Source organism: Antechinus flavipes, chromosome 5 (assembly GCF_016432865.1).
Source record: "Antechinus flavipes isolate AdamAnt ecotype Samford, QLD, Australia chromosome 5, AdamAnt_v2, whole genome shotgun sequence".
In the NCBI taxonomy this organism is placed as follows: Eukaryota; Metazoa; Chordata; class Mammalia; order Dasyuromorphia; family Dasyuridae; genus Antechinus; species Antechinus flavipes.
In genome coordinates, this window is record NC_067402.1 from 292,961,552 (window position 1) to 292,981,237 (window position 19,686).

The 19,686-nt window shown below is 42.4% G+C and overlaps 1 protein-coding gene across 1 annotated transcript in view; it reads right to left on the reverse strand.

Annotated features, from left to right (window-relative positions):
* Positions 1–1,716: 1,716 nt before the first annotated feature.
* LOC127538778 (RNA helicase Mov10l1-like) overlaps positions 1,717–19,686 on the reverse strand; it is a 40,235-nt gene continuing 22,265 nt past the window's right edge. Inside the window, exons 11-16 of the mRNA XM_051962520.1 lie at positions 14,979–15,152; positions 13,293–13,442; positions 3,992–4,099; positions 2,894–3,031; positions 2,454–2,545; positions 1,717–2,057 (exon numbers count right to left, since the gene is read on the reverse strand). Coding sequence (XP_051818480.1) covers positions 2,048–2,057; positions 2,454–2,545; positions 2,894–3,031; positions 3,992–4,099; positions 13,293–13,442; positions 14,979–15,152 — 672 coding nt within the window. The 3' untranslated portion in view covers positions 1,717–2,047. The remainder of the gene's footprint in view (positions 2,058–2,453; positions 2,546–2,893; positions 3,032–3,991; positions 4,100–13,292; positions 13,443–14,978; positions 15,153–19,686) is intronic.

A 19,686-nucleotide genomic window follows, 5' to 3' on the forward strand; every position in this document is an offset into this window, starting at 1 on the left:
GAGTCCACTGGATTCTCCCTTTATTCCTCCTGTTGTCCCCTCGGGGCACTGCCCTCCCCTTTTACTTAATGCCGGTTTCTTCTGACTTTGCCACATCTCTCTGCCCCTGAGGCACTCCCTTCTCCCATTGCTGAATTCTTCCTAGAACCTCCATTTTGAGCAAAGGCCTTGACCTCTCATACCTGCTTTAGCCCCCTTTTATAAAGTTGTGTTCGCCCATTAGACTAAACCCCTTGAGGGCAGGGACTCTTACCTCCTGCTGCATTTTCATGCTTGGAGCCACACCTGGAGCATGCCCATTATTCCCAAGGCCTCTTTGTTCCTCAATCCAACAGCCTGGAGTTGCAGGGGCTGGGCTGGGCTGGACACTGGCCATCCTCATTTGGGTTTCTCGCCTCACTCTTCCAGGCCACATGGGCAGCCGGTATTGGGATGGTGGGCTCCTCTTCCCGACACAGCGGCCGGGGTGCAGGGACAAGCTGGCAGCAGGGCCGGCCGTCTGGGCAAGGAAGCTCTAGTAGAACGCCTTCATTTCATCCCCTTCTTTGGATACACACCTAGCAGTGGGATGGACCTCTGGGTCAAAGGGCAGGGGCATTCCCACGGCTATTATATCATTCTCAATGGCTTCTCCACGTGGCTATGGCGGGCCATTCCTGCAGGTGTCTCCGGGTGGCCCGTCCCTGCCACCTTCCCGGCTGAGATGCGACGACGGTGGGTTTGGTTTGTATAGGATAACTAAGCACTGTATTTTGGACACCCTTTTACCATGGGCGGCTGGTGTCCTTTCACCAGCTGCAGAGGACTCTGGTCCAGGCTCTTGACAAGGTTCTGAGACAGACATTTTCCCTGTACATCAATTTTGTGGCGTCACCTCATCAGAATGGCCCATTTGAAGCTCTCAACCTCCCGTTGGGCACTTATTGTCATCCTAATCTTACAGATGAGGATACTGAGGCTGAAGGTGAGGCCCAGGGTTGCAGCGCTTGAAGTGGGGAAGACCAGAGTTCCAACCTGGCCTCTGTCACTTCTAGCAGAGAAGTGGCCTGGCAAGTCAACCTCAACCTCTGTCTCAGGTTTTCATCTGTCAAATGGATACCACACCAGCACTGGGCACTGGGCTTGGCACACTAGAAGCATACTAAATCTACCCTGGATCGGTCAAACTCCCATTTTCCCAGAATCCTTGCCCAAGAAACTTATTCTCTCTGGTTTGTCCAGCATTGGGCTCGAATTCTGTAAGCTCGGTGCTCTCGAACAGCCCCTACGCTTGCAGCTAGTCGCGGTAATTACACCACTCATTTCTAGCATGGCAAGGCTTTCCCAGGACCCTCCCAACTGCCCTGAGCAGCGCCTGCTATTCATTATCCTTCCGTGATTGGGGGTGGGAGGGTGCCAGGTCCAGGACTCTCTGCAATGTGCCACCCAGCGGCCTCTGGGACATACTTCACTGTCTCCTGGGGGCTGGCACTGTGCTGAGCTCTGTACAAATGTCTCCCATCAGCCCTAGGGGGCAGGGCCCTTACCATAGCTCTCGTCAGCCTTGGGATGACCTGCCCAGGTCATGGCTCATGGCTCCCCACCATCCGTCCCCCCCGACTAGGCCTGGCTGCACTGCAGCCGGCTCAGATCTCTCTGACCATAGGGTGGTATCTTTTTTTTTGGGGGGGGGTCTCCCCAAAGGCAACAGAAGGCGAGACAGAATGCACAGGGGACTTGCCAGGCTCCTATGATTGTGTTTATTTATGAAGGCTGAACACAACACATTCTGAAAAGAGCGCGTGTTTCAGAGCGGCAGCGAGGCAGGAGGCCTGCGGCACGCCCCAGGCTGCTCTCGCCCCAGCTGCTCGAGCTCCGGATGAAGCGCCAGCCAAAAGCCCGGGCACCGGCGGGCAGCAAGGGGAAGCAGAGACAAACCTGGGCAAGGGCAGCGGCGGCCGGGGCGGGTCTGCCATCTGCTGCCAATGGAGACACTCATGATTCGTCTCTCGCTGGAGCTCCCGGGCCCAGCGACAACGCAGGGCACGTGTACAGGCCCATCGTGGCTCTAGTCCTGACTGGGGGTCAGTGGAGAAAAGGCACAAGAGTGGAAGGCTGAGTCTTCTCAGAGAATACCACGGCTGCCCCCCAAGGGCCTTCTTTCCTCTCTCTCCCCTCCCCCCTGCTCCTCTTGGCACTGCTTGGGAGGAGGCTCAGTGTTTCACCAGCCTCCGGCAGTGGAAATTGCCAGAGCCTGACAAGTGACATCAGCAAAGGAGAAGCTTGGTCAGGGCCCGAAGGAGATGGAACAGAGTCAGATCCCAGGCCAAGCTGGCATCCGTGACTCAGATTGCTGGGTAATGGGCCATTTGTCTTCTGATGGGGTGTCCCGTGGGGAGGTTGTCCGCAAGGGGACATCTACTCTAGAGGAAAAATGAGGACCCTTAAAGAAAACTGGAAAAAGTAACACTCACCCTTCTAGGGACTGTAGTTCGGGAGGTAAATCACAGCCTATGTAGGCCCCATTGCTTAAACTGTATTCCAGCAAAGCACTGAAACAAGGATCCTGTTGTCAATTTAGAAAAACAGACAAATTACAGGTCTTCAAAGTAGAATTATGAATTCTGAAAGTTGAGGGGAAACTCAGACTATTTATGTAATTAAAAGTAGTGGGTTGCAAGATTTCCAACCTTAGTTGGTGAAACAGCTTTTCCAAGTTTAATGTTGGTTGTATCTCATCTTGCACACAAAGAGAATTCAACCGCCATTCTACCATCTCTAATCTGAGAGCTCAGATGAACTTGGATCCGTCAAGTACAACGGACTCGGCCACATTCCCGTTCCGAAAGTATCTACCTCATCCAGCCCAGGCACGTTCCTCTCCATTCGTTCCACATCAATAAGAAAAACTCACCTTGACAAGAACGTGAGGATTGCCCAGCACAATCAACAAAGCCTTGGGTCTGGTGATGGCGACATTAAATCTTTTTGAATTGGCCAAGAAGCCTAAAAAAAACCTGTCATCTTCAAACTTGTCTTCATTTGACCGTACCTAAAATCCAAGCCAAAATAAGGGAAGATCAACCAGGGAGGTCCATGTCACAAGTCCTGGTGATGTCCCACTGACAGCAAGAAATGCAAATGGGAGCCATGGACAACAATCCTAGCAGTGACGCTCCTTGTGCTGCCATGGGAGAAACCTGTCAAACTGAGCTCTAAAGCAGAAGGACTTTAAACACAGTGAACAGGCCCAGACACGAGAACCAGCCCAAGATTCAGCCCCTTCAGATCAAGGACTGGAGACCATCTGCCCACGCCAGGCCTAGTCCATTTGGGATCTGGCCCCAACCCAGGGCTCATTCCCTCTTGCACACACTCAGTCACGCTACCCGAATGATCACCATCTGAAGAGTAATGAGCAAGCGGGGGGCTCAGAACCTGCCAAAGACCTATTCCTGACACCTAGTCCTTGTGACCAGGCCTTGTTTACCCATTCAATGGAGAGATCAAGAACCTCCCCAGCCTCATCTTCCCCCTTCCCTGACACTTCTGAATACCTATGTTTTCTCCAAATGTGGAGAAGGCACAGTATCTCCAAGTCTCGCCTGACATTTTCTGGCAGGGTACAAGAGAGATTCTTCTCTCTCTTTACTTCTGATACGCTTTCTGCATCCTCCATTATTTCTGGGCCTTCCCAGAGTGGTCCTTTCCTCTCCTGCTGCTGAGGGGCCATTCTCCCTTCTTGTGCTATTACTGCTTTCCCTGCCATCTTTCCTTTTTCCTTGTCTGAAATGCTCCCCTTGTGGTTATCTTATTTCTGGGAATCTTGGTATAGCCAGCCATGGCGATGATGGCTAGAAGTAAAATTCTTCATCTCAGGCCCAGCTTCAGAAGCACTCGCTATCCTCCCAAGTCAAGATCAGCCTCTATGGTGTTAAAAACTTAAATGTGCCCAGGAATTAGTTAAGGGAAGGTTGGAAATGAGTGGATCTCTGACTGTACTAACACTTACTGTTGAGATGATGATAACCAAGTATTCTTGTCCTTGAAATTCCTCCACGGATCCAACCTTTATATCCATCAGATCAACATTGCGCAAAAGAACTCTGATTTTCTCCACCTTAAAAACAGGAACAAAACCAGGAAAATATGAGAAAGTATCCACCTTCTGAGGCCTGGCCTGATCTGTTCACATGGCATAGAAGGCAGTCAGCAGAAGAGATCACCCCCTGGGTCTGCCTGGTCATTTCTGACAAGGACTTCAACACGTATTCTTTTGTAGAACCAACTTCTCCCAAATTGTTCATATATTCAAGGTCAACAGAGGAAGAATTACTATAGTGGATTGGAGGGATAACCCTATGGGTCTGCACTGCTAATACTCATGCCCCAATCTGTGTGTCTCCCACTAACAATGCAATTTTAAAAGCAAAGACATTTAATTTACTAAGGCAATACTGTCATAATAATGGTTGTACAACATTCATTGGTATCCTCTTACTCCCCCCTCCTCCAAATCTGGGGCACATTCTTCCATAAATAGCTCTAATATCCATTGGAAGAGGGGCACAAAGTCAGAAACTCATGTAGCGAACACAGGGCCAAAGCTCCTCCTGATCATGGCAAGGCCTGGAAGTCTTGGAAATCATGTTACCAGAGAACGGTTTTTGTTGCTTTTCCCTAATATAATTAATTTTATTAAGCATTTCCCAATTATACATATAACATTTTTAAACCTTTATGTCTTTTTGAAATTTTGAATTCCAAATTCTCTTCCTCCCTCCTTTAAAAGGGAAGTAATTTGGTATAGATTGTACACGTGCAGTTATGCAAATCATATTTCCATATTAGTCATGTTAAAAAAAAAAAAGGCAGACCAAAAAAACCCTAAGGGAAAAAAAAAAAGTTGGATTCAGACTCCACTTTCTCTACAGTTGGATAATATTTTTCATCATGAGTCTTTGGGGGGGGCCTGTCTTGGATTGCTGTATTTCTAAGAGCAAAGTCACTTATAGTTGATCATCTTTACAATATTGCTGTTACTGTGCACAGTGTTCTCCTGGATTCTGCTCCTTCATCATTTCATAGAAATCTCTCAGGTTTTTCCGAAACCATTCTGCTTATCGTTTCTTATAGCACAATAAGATTCTATCACAATCATATACCATGGCAATTTCTCAATTGATGGCTATCCTCTCAAACCTCAACTTCTAATTCATTGCCAACCACAAAAATAGCTATTCTAAAGTGTTTTTTGAACATATGTCTTTTTAAAAAAAATCTCTCTGGGTCAGAAACCTAGTGCAGTCTTGGTAGGTCAAAAGCTATGCAGTTAGGTATCACTTTGAGATTAATTCCAAATTGTTCTCCAGAACAGTGCAGTAATGTCCACATTTTTCACACCCCTTTCAAATATTTGTCATTTCACTTTTCTGTATTTTTAGTAAATTTGATAGGTGTTAAGTGGTACCTTAAAAGTTGCTTTAAATTTGCATTTATTTAGTCAATAGTGATTTGGAGCATTTAAAAAAATATGACTATAAACATCTCAGATTTCTTCTGAAAACTACTTGCTCATATACACTAACATTTATCAATTAGGAAATGATTCTAACAAATTTGACTTAGTTCTCTATTTCAGAATTGCAACCTTTATTAGAGAAACCTGTTATAAATCTCTCCTCTCTTCTACATCTCTTCCCTTATCTGCTTTCCTTTTAATCCTGGTTTTATGGTTGTATAAAACCTTTTTAACTTAATGTAATCATAACTGTTTATTTTACTTCTCTTGCTAAATCATGAGTTATTCCATTATCTATAGATCCGACAGGTAAAGTTTTCTCTAATTTGCTTGTATCACCTTTTATGTCTAAATTAAATACCCAATTTTGACTTTATCTTGGCATGTGGTAAGATGTTGGTGTCTCAAGTTTCTGCTAAAATCGTTTCCCAGTTTTCCCAGAAATTTTGATCAAATAATGAGTTCCAATCCCCAAAGTATGGATTTTGGGGTTCTTTAAATATTAGATTACTATGGCCATTTATCTAACCTGATCCACCACTATACTTTTTGGCCAATGCCAATCCCTCCTGCCCTTATATTTCTTTCCTGATTCCCCTGATATTCTTGACTTTTTCTTCTTCTAGATGGATTGTTACTGGTGTTTTTTTTTTTTCCCTAGCTCTATACATTTTGTTTGTAGTTTGGTATGGCACGGAACAAGCAAATTAATTTAGAAGTGTCATTTGGCTTGGTGTCCTTGTGTTCATATACTTTGAGTTTGTCTTGGCAGGTAGATTCCCAGATGTTTTATATGATCTACAGCTATTTTAAATGGAATTTCTCTATCTCTTCCCACTAGACTTTGTTGGTTATAGAAAGCATTTTTATTTAAGTTTATTTTATATGCTACAATGCTATTGAAACCATTGATTATTTCAACTGATTTTTAGTTAAGTATACTATCACATTATCTGCAAACATAGTTTTTTGTTTCCTCACCACCTATTCACATTCCTTCCATTTTTTTTTTCTTATTACTATAGGTAACATTTCTAGTACAATATATGAATAATGGTGATAATAGGCACTCTTGTTTTATCTGTGATCTTACTGGTCAGGCATCTAGCTAATCCCTATTGCAGATAATGCTCGCTGATGCTTTTTTAGATACGACTTAACCATTTTAAAGAAATCTCCATTTATTTCTATGGTTTTTAAAGTTTTTAAAAGGCAAGAATGTCATTATTTTCTTAAAAGCTTTTTCTGCATTTAATGAGATAACCATATGGGGTTTTTGTTGTTTTCGTTACTGGTATGGTCAATAACATTGATAGTTTCTGATATAAATTTCACCAGGTCACAATGTACACTCTTTGTGGTATATTGCTGTTATCTCCTTACTAGTACTTTAACATTTTTGTATTGATATTCATTATGGAAACTGTTCTTTAGTTTTCTATGTTTTTGCTTTTCTTGGTTAAGTATCAGGGTTGTAGTTTTATCATACAAGAAATTTGAGAGAACTTTCTTATTTTCCCCAATAGTTTATATAGTATTGGAATTGTTCTTTATGTTTAGTAAAATTCATCTGCTACTGGGGATTTTTTCTTGGGGACATCATTTATATCTTCTTCAATTTCTTTTTCCAAGAAAGGGTTATTTAAATATTCTATTTCCTCTTCTGTTAAATCTGGGCATCTTATATTTTTACAAGTATTTATTTCATTTGGATTATTAGGATTAACATATGTGGACAAAATAGCTCCTAATAATTTTGTTTTAATTTCCTCATCATCAATGGTGAATTCTCCTTTTTCATTTTTGTTGCTGATAATTTGGTTTTCTTTTTTGAAATTACCCTATCTGTTTTGTGAACTCCTACTTTTATTTAGTTCAATGGTTTTCTTTCAGTTTTAGCAATCTTTTCTTTGGTTTTCAAGATTTCCAATTTGGTATTAAATTGAAGATTTTTTAATTTGTTCTTTTTTTTTTTAAAAAATTGCAACACACAATTCACTGATCTATTCTTTCTTTAATAATACAACCTTTTAGATATATAACTTTTCCCTTAAATATTGCTTTGGCTGCATATCCAAATATGCACATCAAAATTTATTTCTTGTTGTAATTTTCTTTAATGAAATAATTTGTCTCATGGAGTCATTAGCTTCTTTCTACTCACTCAATTCTAATTTTTAAGGTATTAATTTTCTCAATGAACTTTTGTATCTCTTTCCCCATGCCATTAAATGGAAACATTTAAAGAAGTTTTCCTAAATGGATTTTTGTGCCTCTTTTACCATTTGGCTAATTCTGTTGTTTGTGTTACTTCAGCATATTTTTGTGTGTGCCTCCTTTGTCAAACTGTTTACTCCTTTCATAATTTTCTTGCATCACTCTCCTTTCTTTTCTTAACTTTTCCTCTACCTCTCTTATTTGATGTTTAAGATCCCATCTGAATTATTTCAGGAACTCTTACTGATTTGTGTCTAATCCATATATTTTTTTTTCCTTTGAGAGCTTTGCCTGAGGCTGTTTTCACATTGTCTTCTTCTGAGTCTCTGTTTTGATATTCCCTGTCACTAGAGTAAATTTTCATGATCAGGTTTTTTGTTTGCTTGCTCATTTTTTCAGTCTCCTTCTTGACTTTGAACTTTATGTTAAAGCTGGGTTCTGCTCCCTGGATGGAGTGAATCACTGTCCCCAACTTCAAGTTTTTTGTGGTGGTATTTTCAGAGCTGAGTTTTTTGTTTTTGTTTTGTTTTGTTTTTTGGTAGGGGGAGGCAGGGGTTGTTGTCCTTGTAAGTTTTCAGTGATTCCCAAAGGGATATTATATAAGGAGAGGAGCGGTCATTATTCTCCTACCTTTTAAGTTGTCTTGGGCCGGAAAACTGTTTCACTCCTAACATTTTGTTGGCTTTAATGCTCCCAAACTGGATTTTAAATTCGTTTAGAGATGCATATTGAAGCATGCAGGGCCCTTCTGCCTTGATTTAGCCATCTTGGCTAGCAGTGGCATCTTGACAATTTCCTAGCTCAGCATAATGCTTTTCCTGGGAAGATTGCTCAGCTGGGCTCCCAGATTCTCCTTCTTCCTACAGCTTTACACTAAACTTCCAGGACTGGCTTTTATTTGTTTGTATAGCTGATTTTTGTTTTTACTGATAGAGGTCCTCCTTGAGGTTCCTTGCTTCCTTAAGTGACTGCTTTTCTGTATCTAAATCTAATGACAGTTGTGTCTGTTCCCTCAACTGTGCCTTTAATTTTCTGGAGCTGATTCTTCAACTGCTGGATGGGGTGTCTCCTTGGCAAGTAGCTCCACTGCTCGACACCATGACCAATGGTGAAAAGAGGAGGAAGGAAATCATTCTTCCCTCATTAAGGGGTCTCTTTCACAGGCAGCTCCTGACTTGTCTTTTCCCTGGGTTTAGATATCTAAAGTTTTGCAAAGGCCAAGCCTAACTATTGCTTAGAGAAGAATCACTGTGTTAATCTTGTTAACATCATTATGTGAACTATTCTTTATTTCCTTGTGTTTTGCTTTTTTTTGTTTTTATCAAAATTATTTCTCCCTGTATTTCTCTTTCCTCTTTCTAGAAGTACAGTCACAATAGCAATACTTTTCAAAGAACAAAACAAGAAAAATTTGACAAAATTTATGCATTAAAAAATCTGAAAATATATGCAACATTCCATACGTACAGACCCTTTATAGACCTTCTTTTAAAAGTTGTGGAGGGAAGCTATCGTCTCCTACCTCCCTTTTTTATGAGGTTATGCTTGTTGTAATCTGTAATTTTGCAACATTCGCTGTGATTCTCTTAGAGTGGCTGTTCTTTCCCTTTTACACTGTTATAGCCATTATGCTTGGCTTTCTATGACTATGGCAACTTTTTCTTGGAGGGGGGAGGAAGAGAGTGTGGGCCAAATAAAAGAACTCAAATCTTGCCTCTGCTGTAGCTAACTAACTAGTACAAGCTCTGGCTAATGCAGCAAAATTTGGGCTCTGTCACTGACTTGAATCGTTTGCTAATTACATTCTTTGTCAGTCAAACATCATGGCACCAAAAATTATTCGAAAATGTCTAACCCAGGACAAGTGATGCTGAGATGCGAGCCTAAAGAGAAGTCCAAGAAAGCCAAGTTGGGAGGGGGCTCTCTGTGAGAAGAGAGGCAGCTGCCAGGGACCGTAAGAAATAAAAGCAGGGTAGAGCACGTGGCCAAGGTCTTTCACTGACTCCACACGATCCCTTAATGAGGTTCCCCATTTGATGAGCACTTTCCCTTTGTACATTTAACACCAAGTCAAGAAATGCTGACATGCTCTAGACCAGAGACGTCCTTCATGCCTGCTCAAAGAACTAAGCCAACTCAAGGTTTAACATCTCCTTAAGGAGACAAAAAGGAATGGAGGGCTCTTGAGAACACTGTGTCTGTACTGCACCAGCTGAAGAAGGCAACAGAGCAATTAGTCACACAGGAAAAAAGCTGGCCTCTCTGGCCTCAGTAGGACAAGATGCCCAATGTTCTGTGAAGCACTGGAAGGACAGACGCCAAGCTGGATAGACCCCAAAGTAAAGAACAGTCAACTGATCCACCCTTTCCAGAATCTGGTGACTGTCACTCACTAAGCCCCAGGATCCTCGCTCTGTGAGTTCAGTAGTTGTTCCACAACCTTTCCTTCTCCAAGTTCATGCCCTCCTACTGACAACAAGCTGAGAGACCTCTCCAATTCTCTAATTTCTCAGCTCCTCTGCCTGTACAATCCTCATAATTTACACTAAGGAAAGTAGACTCAATCTTGTCAACAACACTCAAGAATGCTTGATTATCTGAAGACAATCCTTAACCGTGCCATCTTTCCCTCTGCATTTGGCCCCCAACCCTGCTCTTTGCTCTCACCATATCCTCCACTCTATGTCATAGCCCCTCCACCAGCTACACTCCCCACCCTTCTCTATCTCCACTCTGGTTAATCAACCCAATTTTATAACATCTGTAGAGACTACAGCTTCCCTACTTCCTTTCCCTTCTGTGACAAGAAAAAGAATGAGCTTCAAGTGCTAGGATGCCAGGGATGGAGATAAGGCTTAGGAGCTCAAAGAACAAATGGGGACGAAAGATACAAATTGAGGAATGATCCACAAAGAGGTGGTGTTTAAGCCATGGTAGGGAATAGGAAACGGTATTTGTAGAGAAAATGGCCAAGAAGGGCCCAGTTGGGGAATGAATGACATCAGTAAGGGCTCAAGAAAGGTATAATTAGGAATTGTAAGACAGTTATGAGGAGGATGAGAGAGGGTAGGTTTCCCTTGAGCTGAAAAAGGGATGATCCTACAAAATAAGTGATTAAAAGCAGAGATTAGAGTGGGGGAAAACTGAGAAAAGGGCAATGTTTTGTAGCATACTGAGAGAAAGTAGTTCTAATAAAATGGTGGGGCAGTTGCCTCATTTTGAGAGGTTGTGAGAAGAAGTGAAGAAAAAAGCATCAAGTACTAGCAAATTTTTAAGTATTGTAATTAAGGGGGGATAGACATAGGATGTTAGATAGCATGTAAGTATTCACTGCCCACATATAAAATTAATAAATATCTATACAAGAAGTGATTTAAGACAAGGTACTTTGGAGAGGAAGACACTAGAAGTTGAGATCAGGAAAGGCTTCATGCAGAAGATGGTACCTGAACTACATCTTAGAAGAAAAGAAGGACAATGAGGTGGAGGTAAGGAAGGACACCTTCCAGGCATAGGGCTTGGAGATGGGGTGAGGAAGAGAGAGAGCCAATTTGGGTTGGATGTGAATGTGCATGTTCATGTAAGCACCGCCCTTTGAGGCTGGACAGAGATGTTGGGGTCAGGCTGTAGAGGAGTTTATATTTCTATCCTGGAGGTAATTCATTAGAAGCTGGTTCAGTAGGAACAGCAGGTGGTGAAGACTGAGTTTAAAGAAAATCACCTGGCAGCAATGGGTAGAAAGGACAGGAGTGAGGGAGGTGAGACAGCCATGTCAGGAGAGAGAAGGGGTACTAGGGATGGTGCAGAAGAAGAAATGGCCAAACGTAGCATGTGGATATGTGGGTGATGGAGAGTGAGGAGCCAATGAATCTGAGGAAAGACAAATGAACAAGTGAAGACAACAGGGAAGCATGAGAAGAGGGAAGTGAACGAGGACACAATCTGTTAGCAAAATGAGAGGGGGCTGGGATCAAGAGGGGCCCCCTCCTGGCATCAATCCCCAAATGAATTAGGGACATCTCTATGACCCTTGCCAGCCTGAATCAGTTATGGAAGAAGAGATCTCTGTCCTTTACCCCAAATGAATTTGGGGGTGACTGCTTGAGGGAGGAATGACGTGGGGAGCCCCAAAACTCTTTTTCTCTCTGACTTTGGGTATGAGCCATGAGATAGAGCACTTGAGAAGCTCCTTGAAGGAGAAATTCTAAAAGTGGTTTATCTAGATAGGACTAGTTGAGTTCAGAGCCGGAGAATTCCAATCCTATTGAATTAAAGATCAAACCTAGAGACACTCATTCAATTCTATTCAATTCCAGCTTAAGCCCACCCAGCCCCTATCAAGAGCAAACCCCACCTTGTAGCCAAGACTTCTATTATAAAAAGCCAATTTTAAGCTCAGTCCTTGCAGAAGACCTAACATGCCATGCCATGCTATGCCAAGGAACCCTCTGCCCACTGAGGGCAGTTACCCTCTTTTATCTCCTTCTCATCTATTTCCCTAAAAAGACTTTATACCTCTCTGTTAGGATTTCTCTACTAGAAATTTTACTTCTCTGCTGGGACCTTGCCACTAAAGAACTCAGTCTTTCAATTCATTCATAGCAAAGGTTGACTTTCCAAATGCCAATAATAAACTTTTTATCAGTCTAGCTTTTCGGGTTTGTAAATTTCTTTATGAAGGACCTCTGCACCACCAGAAGGTGGTTCTCACAACTCCCTGCCATGTGCCAAATCCTAAGGGGATCTAGGGGAGCCAAACCTCTTTATCTGGTTCCCTGAACCCCGAACCTGCCACTAACCTCATCATTTAACTCCCTGATGACCAGGAACCCTAATCTCATCAAGATATTAGTGGAAAGGAGAAAAAAGCAGCACTTGCAGAGGCCTGGGCATGTAGAGAAGAGGGCAGCTCCTACGGAGTGACTGAATTTTTTTTCAATGAGGAGACAAGGTTCTCAATAAAGAAAGGGAAGTCAGGGGGAAAGGGCACGATGGGCTTCAAGAAGGAAAAGGAGATGTGAAATGTTCTCCCATCACTGCCTTTGATGGAGGCAGTGAATAACTTAGAAATAAGAATCTGAAGTCAGCCAGCAGGCATCTGTGACGTAGTCTTTGGCACAGCTGGAGGGGATCCACAGCTACGTGGTCAACAGCTTATGAATTGGGCAGAAGGCTGGATGGCAGCTGCCAATGGAGGCTGAGAATAGGCAATGTGGACAAGGAAGCAAAGGGCACCAGAGTGGCAGGGGGAGGAGAGGGCAGCCACAGTAGGCTGATGGCCTAAAAAGGTCCTGAGGATGCAGGAATCAAAAGTCTCAGGAAGAGGGAAAAGGATGGGAAGCTGCGGGTCCCTGGGGTTTTGTTCTCAGAAGTGGAACTACTTGGGACCAGATCCACTCTGTGACCATCTCCCCATGTGGCTCCCATCAAGTATTATGTCAGGGATTTGGGAAGAGATGGCCGCTCAAGCGGAGCCCTGAAGCAAATATGAAGGAAATGTCACCAAGGGCAGAAGGACTGACTTGCGGTGGACTGTGAGCTTAGGAGTTCAGAACACCACAAAAGCCGCTCCTACCTGCTTCCTATAGGGGGTGATCACGCCAATATCCATCAATGACACGACACTGGAGATGTGTTTCGTAAGGAGGCAACAGTAGCGCATGACTTGAACTGCTTCAGCCGGATTGAACCATGACGGACTTCTCCCTTCACGTGTTTCACTGCCCTAAATTACAAAGTAAGAATACAAAGAGGAGACGCATGAAGGACATGACCTTGAGGATCCCTCCTATCTCTTTCTATGGGCTCTCTAGAGAAGGGATATGAGTTACACAGTAGTTCAGAAAAATATTCCATGTTTTCTCAATCTGGGAAATCATGATGGGGACTGAAGGATGGTTTCCTGTATCTCGGAAGAATCTGTGGAGTAGTGGGTGTTCACCAAGCCCAGGCCTTCTAGATGCTAGGCAGCTCCAGGCAGTGGTCCACACTGTCCACTGGTCACAAATGTCATGAAGCAAGAACTGCTCTGATCCACAGTTCTGTCAAGGCCCATCTTTCCTTTTTTCCACTCTTATTTTTTTCATTCTATAATGGCTTCAATGGTGGGAATCTGATCCTGGGAGGCTAAACCATCACAGCCATTAGCCATTGGCCAATAACTTGGAACCAAAAAGGATCTTGAGTCTCAGGAGGATGAGATTGTGAAAGGGACCTGGGTTTGGGGAATGAGGAGCCTGTGAGCAGAGGCCTGATCTCCCTGGGTAGAGTTGGTGGGGTCTTTTTGACCCCATACTTTTTTCCCCTTGATGATGGTGTGATAAGAGCTATGCTGGAAACAGGTGTGGAGGCCCTATTTTCCCCAGTCAGGATTCTGGGCCAGCCCCCAAAACTGAGGTAAGAGCCTTCTGACTCTCCTTCAAAAGGCTGACTTAGGCTAGTGGCAGGTGGTAGTGGAAGGGATGCTGCCTCTAAGAGTTCCTTTGCTCTGGCTGTCCTCATGCCTAGAGCGTTCCCTTTCCTTGTCACGATCCTTCAGGATTCAAGATTCAGCCTTGGCAGCCACACAACATTAGACAAGTCAAAACTTCTCAGCTTTGGTTTTCCCAACTATATCCGGGTTTAAGAACAAGTGGCCTTTCCGTATCCCTTCGGTTATTAATACTTCCCTTCTCAAATGATTATAAATGCCAGCAACCTGTTTATACACATCTATATTCCCTGAGTATAATGTGAGTTCTCTGAGGGTAAGAACTATTTTCCAGTTTGTCTTTCTAACCATTGTGTCCAGCCCTGTGTCTAGTACGTAGCAGATACTTAATAAATAATTTCTAGAATAGAATCTAGTCTCTTCTTAAACTTTTGAAATTTATAGCACAGTAAAATCTTAAATCAGAAAGGGTCTTGGAGGTCAAGTTTCACGTAGGAAACCCTTCTATAAGAGTGGATCACTGAGCCTCTAGGAACATCTTGTATGGCCACCACTATTATAGTCCTTACAACTGGTCTTTACAGGAAGGCTGACTTTGGGTCTCTACCTCCTACAGTGTTGAACATATTATAAACATTTAAGTACATGGTGTGCATACAGAATGAAATTAACGCATTTGGTGAAGTAAATTTTGTTTAACTGAACGTTACTACATACAAGATAACAAAGACATTGTGGCAAAATCTAGCTCCCTTCTCCTATCATTCCCCCCAGTTATAATGTCTAGTTATTCTCACTGTAGGTTAGGGATTTAAAAAAAAATAAACCTACCCTCATGCCATGGAAAATCAGAGGGAAGCCTTTCTTGGGTAATTTTTCCCAACCCAACAAGGAGTTGACCACTTCAGTATCAGCACAGAATTCCAGTTCTTTATAGTAAAAGAGTTTAGACGGCAATGAAAGCAAAGCAGAATGTGACCTGTAGTTCTTCACAAGCTTTGTAACCTGTAAAAAATAGATACAGAATTTAAATAAAAGTTAAACTCTATAAAAGGAAGAAAAAAGCAGTTGTAGGCCCAAACTTCCCTCTAATAAAATCTCAGTGGAAAAGGAGCTCTACTTTTAAACCACTTAAATGATATAATCTGTTGGATACAGTTAGTTTCAATTTTATACATATCAGTATGCATATTATAGGCCAGCATTATACAACGAAAGACTCAATAGCCTTGTTCTGTTGATATGGAAGGCGGAACCAAGTGGAAGGGGTTGAAAACCAAAATGACACTTGGTTCACATAAAGGACAACTTCCTAATAATCTGAGCTGACCCAAAAGAGCATGGAAGCCTCAGAAGGCAGGGTTCATCATCACCCTAAGGGATCACTTCTCAGGCAGTGCAAGTGCATTTCTTATACAAGCAGGCATAGGAAGAGATGACCTCAGTGCTCTAGGGGACAAATTTGTTATCAAATGAGATTCCTGCAAGTTTCTCTGAATTAGGAGGGTCCATGTGAGGACAAAGAAGACCCACCGATTGGACTGGTTTCACCTTGTTATCTCTGCTTAGTATTTTGATTTAAATTGTTCTGAGCAGAAGCTGTGAGAGCTTCATCTCATCTGTCTTGAAAAAAGGAGAAAGCGGCTGACTCTAAGCCACCCTAATGTCACTTCTGTCTGCTTAAAGGCATTGGCAGGAGGCTCTATGTCCAGAACAGCCAAAGCCACCAGTCTCCTCACTTAACCTCTCCAGGGGCCCTCTCCAGTGATGAAAGCAGCAACCAGCCAAGTGAGTCAGGCCCAAGAGCTAACAGCAAGGAGAGATGGAGAGGGAATTTTCCAATGACCTGCAGAGCATGTGCTATATGTTTGTGTTTCTGTGACTAAGTGTTGAGCATCAATTATGTTCATATAAAAATAGAGCAATCTCCCTATAACAGAAGTTCAAAGGATGAAAGATTATCTTTCTATAATTTAGCGAGAATAAGTTTTTAAAAAAAATAATCAAAACAAGCCTATTAAAAGCAAAATACTGAAGAAAAATGCGATGCATCAGAAAATGCTAACCTGAGGGGAAAGGGGAAGGAGGAGATTGTAATAATATGACAAGAAGGAACATAAAAAGAACCAGTGACTCCCTGGAGCTCCACAAACAGAGATGAGGCACTTTCATAGAGGGCAGAAGCTGGACTCTGTAAGAAGGAAGCAGCCTGGTTTTTTCTTTCTTTCTTTCTTTTTTTTAAAAACAATCACTCAATTTTTAAAAGTTTCTTACTATTCTTCCTTTTTAAGTCCCAGCACTCTGAAAAGTAAGGGAGTCAAGTATAATACTGCCAAGTCCTCCATCCTACGCTTCCCTGACTCTCCTTTGTTGCCTCTCATTTCCTACTCAGGGCTGGTTGAAAGGAAAAAAAGGAGCACAGGTACAGACAGGTAGTGTGCTGTCTCGCACAGATTGAAGATGTGACATCATTCGTGACAATAATAATTCTAACTAACATTTATAAAGCACATGAAGACATGCAAAGCATATCTGAAAATTATTTCATTTGACTCTCAAAATTAGCCTGGGAGATGGGCCTAATTATAATTCCCTTTTAACAAAGGGTTGACTGGACTAGGCTTAGGTCAGATCTAAACTTGTGCCAGGCTTATTTACTTCTGGTGACTCATGTGGAAGACAAATGCTTCTCCACAAAAGCCTTTCTGGGGATGAAGATGAACTAGGGGAATGAGGCAGGAGCTTAGAAAGCATTGCTTGGATTTCCTTCCTGATTCTCACTGCCTGTGTGATCTGGGACCAGTTACTTCCTGCCTCCAGTCACAGCTTTCTCATCTGTGAAATGGTCCTTGACTCCTCTCTTTCTCAGAGTGGTGGAAAAAAGAACATTTATTACATTTTAAAAATAAAAACCCTTCTTTGTCTGCCTTATCCCTATTAAAACCAGGCATCTGAGAGACCAAAGGACCTAATACAACTTTCTTTGCTTGAAAGGAACACAACATGGCTACATCCTGCTCAATTCAGCTCCAGGGATGATTCCTCAGGACTAATAAAATGGAAGGGAGGCTCAACGAAAAAAAATCTGTCCAACACCTTGGGTCTGTGCAACTTGGAGCCTAAGGTAGACAGGATAGCCGATGAAGCATCCAGACTTCTGCCTTGTGGATGGGCACTTAATCTGGGTGGCTCCAAAGCTCAGAACAAAAACAGATGCTGTTTCAAGAAAAAGAAATCTTCCTAATAATTAGTTCCTTAGAAGTGGTCACAGCTGCCTTCAGGCAGTATTCTGTCTTTACCCTTTTAAGTTCTAGGAGATGCCCACATTACCAAATGCTGGAGGCTTCCCAGGGCATCTGAGGTGCCTTCAAGCTCTGAGATTCTGTACGAGGAAGATGGAAGCAACCCTGTCTTCTAGAAGTAGTGATATCACTATAAGTCTGGTTGGGGAGTGGACACAAGCATTCACGTGGAACAATGTTAAGACTTTTCAAGACAATTTCCCCTTAGAACTTAATCTTCTTATTTTGTGGAAATGACCTCTAATGCCAGTTGTGAAGTGTTAACTATTGCACAGGAAAGGGAAAGCATATAGAGGCCAGGCCCATGCACACGAGAGGGGCCTACAGACACCCTGTAGAGAAGAGCCTTCCAGAGCTTGCCATGAGACTCATTGCTTCAGGGGTAGTGTTCTGAGGTGTGTGCTGAGGAGGAAGAACAGCTAACTCCATAAACCTTTAAAGAATCTCTCCTTTGTTCTTCTTCTTCTTTAGTTCTTGCCAGAACTATCCAAGCCTTGGCCTGGAAGGGCACGAGAAGAGACTGATGCTCACGTGTCACCTGGGCTTCTAGCAACACCCACAGCTAAAGGGCACGAGAAGTGCAGGGGACTGGGCTTGGAGCTCAGTCCTCCCTGAGCCTCTTGATAGAGCCCAGAGTCCTCTCTGTACCTCTTGCTATGGGTGGCTTTTGGTTTTTTGCTTTTCAGTCCCTAGTCTGGAGGACCCGCAGACCTGGGTCTGTAGGGAACCGTTCCAATGGTGCAAATCTAATGTGAAATGCAAAATGCTTTTTCAGTCTACTGACCCATAAACTTCATCATGACTCCTCGCAGACCACCACTAAGAGTCCTGTGACTGCTGCTGCTTTTATGAAGTTTTCTATTACTGGGAGTTTGTGGATCTTACTTGTGTTAAGAATTTCTCTTGTTTAAGGAGAACTGTTCGGTTCTGCAAATATGTATCGTATCTAGGATATACTGCAACATATTTAACATTTATAGGATTGCTTGCCATCTTGGGGGGGGGGTGGAGGGAGGGAGGGGAAAAAATCGAAACATAAGCGAGTGCAAGGGATAATGTTGTAAAAAATTACCCTGGCATGGATTCTGTCAATACAAAGTTATTATTAAATAAAATAAAATTTAAATTAAAAAAAAAAAGAATTTCTCTTGTTTAGAGGAAATGAACACTTATCCCTCACCTGATCCACATTGGATAATGACTAACTTTTTCTACTCATTCCCTTTGGGAGAGCCCTGGATATAAACTGAAGCCTGAGTTTTACATACATGTTGAGCCAGAGGGGACACAAAACATGCTCTGAAGTTAGCTGGCCTCCTCTGCTGCTCCTTGGGCATTGGGCCAGAGCCAGACTCTCAGGGGCATCCCAACCCTGTTGGGCCCCACACCTGTTTCTATTGTTTAAAATAAGAACAGTAATCTTGGGGAAAAAAAATAAAGCACTGTTTCTAGTCTGGAGATGCAGTTTTAACAGTAGATGGCACTGGTTCCCTTATTTCCAAATAGGTTCACATGACACAATAGTAAGTGATATAGTAATCTAGCATGTGATAAACCCAAAGACCCTAGCTTCTAGGATAAGAAATCACTATCTGACAAAAATTTCTGGGAAGATTAAAAAATGGTATGGCAAAAAGTAGGCATTGATCAACACTATACCAAGATAAGCTTGAAATGGGTTCATGATTTAGACATAAAGGGTGATACTTTAAGCAAATTAGAAGAATAAGGGATAGTTACCTCTCAGCTCTGTGGGGAAGGGAGGAATTTGTGGCCAAAGAACTAGAGAACATTATAAAATGCAAAATGAATAATTTTAGTTATTTTAAATTTAAAAAGTTTTTAAGCAAACAAAACCAATGTAGCCAAAGGGAAGTAGAAAGCTGGGAATTTTTTTTTTAAACAGCCAATATTTCTTATAATGGCCTCATTTTAAAATATATAGAAAATTGATTCAAATTTGTAAAAATATAAGCCACTCCCCAATTAATAAATGGTCAAAGGACATCAACAATTTTCAGATGAAGAAATTAAAGCCATTTCCAATCATATGAAAAAATGCTCTGCACCTCACTATCGTTAAGAGAAAAGCAAATTAAGACAACTCTGGGTACCACTTCATATCTCTCAGATTGGCTAAGGTGACAGGAAAAGATAATGATTTTAAATGTTGGAGGGGATATGGGAGAATAATTTGCCACTATGCCCAAAGAGCTATCAGACTGTGCATGCCCTTT